This window comes from Mustela putorius, unplaced genomic scaffold (assembly GCF_011764305.1).
Source record: "Mustela putorius furo isolate JIRA1106 unplaced genomic scaffold, ASM1176430v1.1 tig00537226_pilon_pilon_pilon, whole genome shotgun sequence".
Lineage (NCBI taxonomy): Eukaryota > Metazoa > Chordata > Mammalia > Carnivora > Mustelidae > Mustela > Mustela putorius.
Genome location: NW_025422367.1, coordinates 76,485 through 82,249, shown reverse-complemented (window position 1 = coordinate 82,249; position 5,765 = coordinate 76,485). Strand labels below are relative to the sequence as shown.

Below are 5,765 nucleotides of genomic sequence, written 5' to 3'. Positions count from 1 at the left end.
ATAAGAAAAAAGACAGAAAATCAATCTCATCCAGCCTGAAAGAGGATTCTAATTATTTGTAATATCTGGGTTGTGTCATTTTAATGACCATCAGTGAGAGTGAAAGTTATTAGCAGATTAATATAATTTCCAGAATGCATATATGTTTTTAGAACCTTTCTGCAGAAATGCTTTGGAATTAACTTTCCTCTTAAGCTATTGAATTTTTTGTAATATTATTAGAGATGGAATATTCATCATTTACTTTTGACCCCTGTTTCTACCATATTCCCATAAGGGAAAAATTATATCAATGTATTCTAGATATGGTAAGTCACTTATAATTTGTAGTAAATATATAGATCATAAATGAAAGCATTGCCACAAGTGAAAGCCAGGTAATATCCATTGACTTTTGAACTGTCATTTACTCTTCCATTTTTATGTAGATGTAACAGTCAAAACCTCATGATTAAATGCAACTGCTGAGAAGACTGATGTATTTGACATGAATGAAAAATAATAATTAAGTGAAATGAGATAAAGGAACAATGGGGAACTACTGCATCAGGACAAAATAATGGTATATATCTGAATATTTCAATCATAGAAATAGAATGTAACTGTCATTACTTCCATATTTCACAAATTTTAAGTGTTTTAATGAGCTAAGAATTTTTGAAGAGCAAATTACATATAGATATTGGTATTAATTTTCTGGATGTAATGAGAAGTTTTTCAATGATTTTTAAGCTATACATAGAAAATATACTTAAGGTCAAGCTTTTGTTCTATAGACATAAAAGAGAATTTACCTCATTTGGAAATAATCAGCTAAAATTTAAATGATCTTTCAAGTTCAAATACGGAAAAAGAAAAAGTTTAGTAGTGTTCTTATCATAACTCTCACAGCAGCAATCAGTTAGATTGACCTAGGTTAATACAGTTTTAAGTATCATCTATCCTGTTAAATTAGATCAATTTTTTAAACTTCTTTACATTTCTGACTACATTTTCTTTTTTTTTTTTTCCTGCCAGTAGCTTTTGTAAAAATCTTCTTTTTTCCAATTCTGAAGTTGTCTTCCTATCTGTATTTAATAGTACTCAGGTCTGGAATGAGGAATCAGTCAAGAGAGATCGAATTCATTCTCCTAGGATTGACTGATGACCCACAATTGCAAATTGTGATTTTTATATTTTTCTTCATAAACTATGTGTTGAGTGTGCTGGGGAACTTAACCATCATCCTTCTTACCTTGCTAGATCCCCGCCTCAAGACTCCCATGTATTTTTTCCTCCGAAATTTCTCCTTCTTGGAAGCTTCATTGACAACAGTCTGTATTCCCAGATACCTGATAAGCATCATGACTGAAAACAAAATAATTTCCTACAATAGTTGTGCATCTCAGTTATTCTTTTTCCTCTTGTTAGAAATTACAGAATTTTACCTACTGGCTGCCATGTCTTTTGATCGGTATGTAGCAATCTGCAAACCTCTACATTACCCCATCATTATGAACAACAAAGTGTGTTACCAACTACTATTCAGTTCATGGACGGTTGGCTTTCTGCTTTCGTTTCCACCATTGGCCTCAGGACTGACGCTGGATTTTTGTGCTTCCAAAGTAATTGATCATTTCATGTGTGACACTTCCCCTGTGCTTCAGCTTTCCTGCACTGACACTCATTTATTGGAATTACTTTCATTTGTCTTATCTCTTATAAATCTCCTAGTCACGTTGCTGTTACTGGTTCTTTCTTACACATATATTATCAAGACCATTCTAAAAATCCCCTCTGCTCAGAAAAGAACAAAGGCTTTTTCTACTTGTTCTTCTCATATGATTGTAGTCTCCCTTACTTATGGTAGCTGTATCTTTAATTACATAAAGCCAACAGCAAAGGAAAGAGTGACTTTATCCAAAGGTGTAAGTGTCATTTATACCTCGGTTGCCCCTTTATTAAACCCTTTCATTTATACTCTCAGAAACCAGCAAGTGAAACAAGCTTTCAAGGACACACTCCAAAAGATTTTCTCTTTTTTCAAAAAATGAAGAGGAAATTTAATTTTAAAACCTTGAAAAAGAAAGTAAATAAACATTTTGACTCATCTTATAAGTTTACTTATTCTGTCCTTTAATTAGTTCACCTCATAATATTTTTTCACCTTACAACATTTTATCCAAACATTTCAGCACAGTGCATCTTTTCCTTCTACTTCTCTTTATTAGATGCATTCCTTTCTGTGTTATAGTAGAGTATTATCTTGAGTTATCAATACAAATGTGAAATTTCTTTTATTCTACAAAACATGGTACTGACTTCCTCAAAAAATGATTTTAAATAGATATGCATCATTAGAATTTTAAAGAATAATACAGACATCAATATAACAATATACACTACTGGAACTCTAAGAAGTTCTTCAAATGTGACTCACCTGTTTCAACATGGAAAGAAAAAAAGGGAGGCTTCAAGTCATAAAAAGCTCATATGTTCTAAAATGTAGCAGGATGTTATCTGGTAGGTTTAGAGACCTGAAAATGTGAAATGACTAAGAGTCACACACATGATTTGTTAATCACACACACACAAGTCAAATGTTCGCACTCTTAAAATGTCTTTTCAGTTTACCTGGAGTACAATATAGAAACATGGATAGTAGGTGATTCTAATGCAGGTGGCACTTTTGAGAGTTTTCTTTTTTAATATAAAAACCTATGCAAGCAGATTTTTACCTTATAAAGACACTATGTTAAATGTGTTGAGGATGGGTTTTTGGAATTGGCATCTAGGAGGCAAGTTGGAAGGCTTATATTTTAAACTAAATGAGTTATTTGAGTGTTGAAATGTAATAATGTCAATGAATCTGAAACTCCAGTAAATGGTTCCAGAGATATTTGAAAAAAAAAAAAAAGAAAGAAAAGAAAAGAAAGGAATGGTTGGACATTTGGTCATATGGGATCACTGAAAAAATATTTAAAAAATGATTTGGGTTTCCTTTCACCTTCCCTTCTGCCCACTCCTGCACGTACTCACTCATACTTAAAATGCTTTTAAAGAAGTGAGTATTACCGGTATCCTGTCAGATAAAATAATAAAAATAAAAATGGATGTGCAAAGAAATCCATGAATTATAATGCGTTCTCTATTGGATATAATGTGCCATCAGAGAAATATGAGTGAAAAAGAGTACTTAATACTGTAATCCTATCCATGTGGCCCTGAGAAGAAAACAATTTAAACTCAGGTTTGTGTTCTGATTTGTTTTACTATTTTAAGCCAACACTCTTTTTTGTTTTTAAAGATTTTATTTATTTGAGAGAGAGAGAGTGAGAGATCTGCAGAAGGAAAAGGATGAGAAGACTCCTGTGGGGTTAGATCCCGGAGCCAAAGGGAGACACTTAACTGTTGAACCACCCAGACACCCCTTAAGCCAACACTGTTAACCATCTTCCTTTCTAAGGCAATTATAAGGGAATAAGTTTGTGTTATTATATTCAAGGCCCTCAAAGCTTTCCAATAAGCACTTTAAAAATTATTTGACCCTTATTAGATTTGGTTTTTATTTTTCTCAATCTTTGGGTTGTCATTTCAGTTTCTTTTTTTTCTTTTTTTTTTTTTTTTAGTTTCTTGATAGTGTCCTTAGTTCATAAAATGTTTAGTTTTGATGAAGTAAATTTTTTTTTGTTTTTTATTTCCTTGCTTGTGCTTCTGGTGTCATATATAAAACATCATTGCTTAATCCAAAGATCTCACAATTGTAAATATTCATGCTCCCAGCTTGGAAGCACCTGAATACATTAATAACAAACATAAAGAACCTCATTGATGATAATACAAAAATAATAGAGGACTTTAATACCACACTTAAAATAAGAGATGAATTGTGTAAGCAGCAAACTAACATGGAAACAATGGCTTTGAATGACACACTGGACGAAATGGACTTAATAGATATATTAAGAACGTTTCATCTTAAAGCAGCGGAGTACACTTTCTTCTCGAATGCACATAGAACATTCTCCAGAATACATCACATACTGGCTGACAAATCAGCCCTCAACAAGAACAAAAAGAATGAGATATTACCATAAATATTTTCAGATTACAGCACTATGAAACTGGAAATCAACCACAAGAAAAAATTCAAGAAGAACTCAATTACATGGAAATTAAAGAACACCCTACCAAAAAATAAATGGGTTAACCAGGAAATTAAAGATGAATTAACAAAATACACAAGGGACACCTGAATGGTTCAGTCAGTTGAGCATTCAACTCTTGATTTTGGCTCAGATCATAATCTCAGGATCCTGGAATCAAAACCCAAATCAGATTCCACAGTCAGCAGGGAATCGTTTGAGGATTCCCTCCCTCTCACTCTGCCTGACCCCCCTTGAAATAAACAAATGAATCTTAAAAAAAAGTATGGAAGGAAATGAAATTAAAGGTATGAAAGCCCAAAACCTTTAGGATGTATTAAAATCAGTTCTTAGAGGGAAGTGTATTACAGTATAGACTTACCTTGAGAAGCAAGAAAAGTCTCAAATATATGAAGGAACCTTACATCTAAAGGAGCTAAAAAAAGCAACAGCAAATAGTGCCTAACAGTAGCAGAATGGACATAAAGATTAGAGCAGAAATAAATGGTATAAAAACAAATAAATGAAACTAAGAGCTGGTTCTTGGAAAGAATTGATAAACTGCTAGCCAGACTTACCAAAAAGAAAAGAGAAAGGATCCAAATAGATAAAATCATGAATAATAAAGGAGAGATCACAACCAACACCACAGAAAAAACAATTAGAACACCATGAAAAATTATGTGCCAACAAACTGGGTATCCTGGAAGAAATGGACAAAGTCATGAAAGTGGCTGAGTTGTGTTTTCCTTTAAAACTGTCAGTTTCATGTTAGTGACCTATAATAATGAATATAAAACAAGTGGTTTTGGAACACAAATCGCTTTGCTTACCATTGTAAAAAATAAAAATATTTTATTAAAAACACTATTCCAAAAGATATATGCACCCACCCCTACATTTTTTACGCCATTATTTGTAACATCCAAGGTATGGAAGCAATCCAAGTGTATGTTGATGGATTAATAAAGAAGAGATGTGTGTGTGTGTGTGTGTGTGTGGGTGGGTGTGTGTGTTATACGCACACACACAATGGAATACTACTTGGCTATAGAAAGGGCGAGATCTTGCCATTTACAACTTTGATGAACATAGAGGACACTATGCCAAGTGAAATATACCAGATAGAGAAAGGCAAATACCATATGCTTTCATTTATAGTAGAATCAAAAAAGCAAAATGAACAAGTAAACCAGCAAACAAAGCAGAAACAGACCCATCAATACAGAGAACTAATTGATGGTTGCCAGATGGGAGCTTTTGGGGCAATGGGCAAAATGGGTGAAGAGGATTGGGAAGTACAGACTTCTACTTATGGAATAAAAAGTCAGGGGAATAAAGGGTACAGCAGAGGGAATGTAGTCAATGCTATTGTAATCCTGCTGTGTAGTGACAGATGGAGTTTACTCTCATGGTGAACACAGCACAATGTATGTATAGACTTACTGAGTTGCAATGTTGTACACCTGTAGCATTGTGTGTCAGCAATATTCAACAAAAACAAACAAACAAACAAACAAAGTGTTATGGATGAATGAGTAGAAATGAATTGAATTGCCAAAGGGAAAAGACCATATGTGACTATGAACACCCTAAAGGAGAAGAAAAAGTTTGATTATTAAAACAAATAAGGAAAGAAAA

At 33.2% G+C, this 5,765-nt stretch overlaps 1 protein-coding gene across 1 annotated transcript; it reads left to right on the top strand.

The window, feature by feature from the left end:
• Positions 1 to 1,061: 1,061 nt before the first annotated feature.
• Positions 1,062 to 2,033, top strand: LOC101675635 (olfactory receptor 6C6-like). The gene has a single exon (XM_004782211.3). The coding sequence runs from the start codon at positions 1,095 to 1,097 to the stop codon at positions 2,031 to 2,033; it is 939 nt and encodes a 312-aa protein (XP_004782268.3). The 5' UTR covers positions 1,062 to 1,094.
• Positions 2,034 to 5,765: the final 3,732 nt, after the last annotated feature.

What these genes read in the sequence shown, in the direction of transcription:
- LOC101675635 (XM_004782211.3), top strand. Translation starts at nt 1,095, where the DNA reads ATGAGGAATCAGTCAAGAGAGATCGAATTCATTCTCCTAGGATTGACT.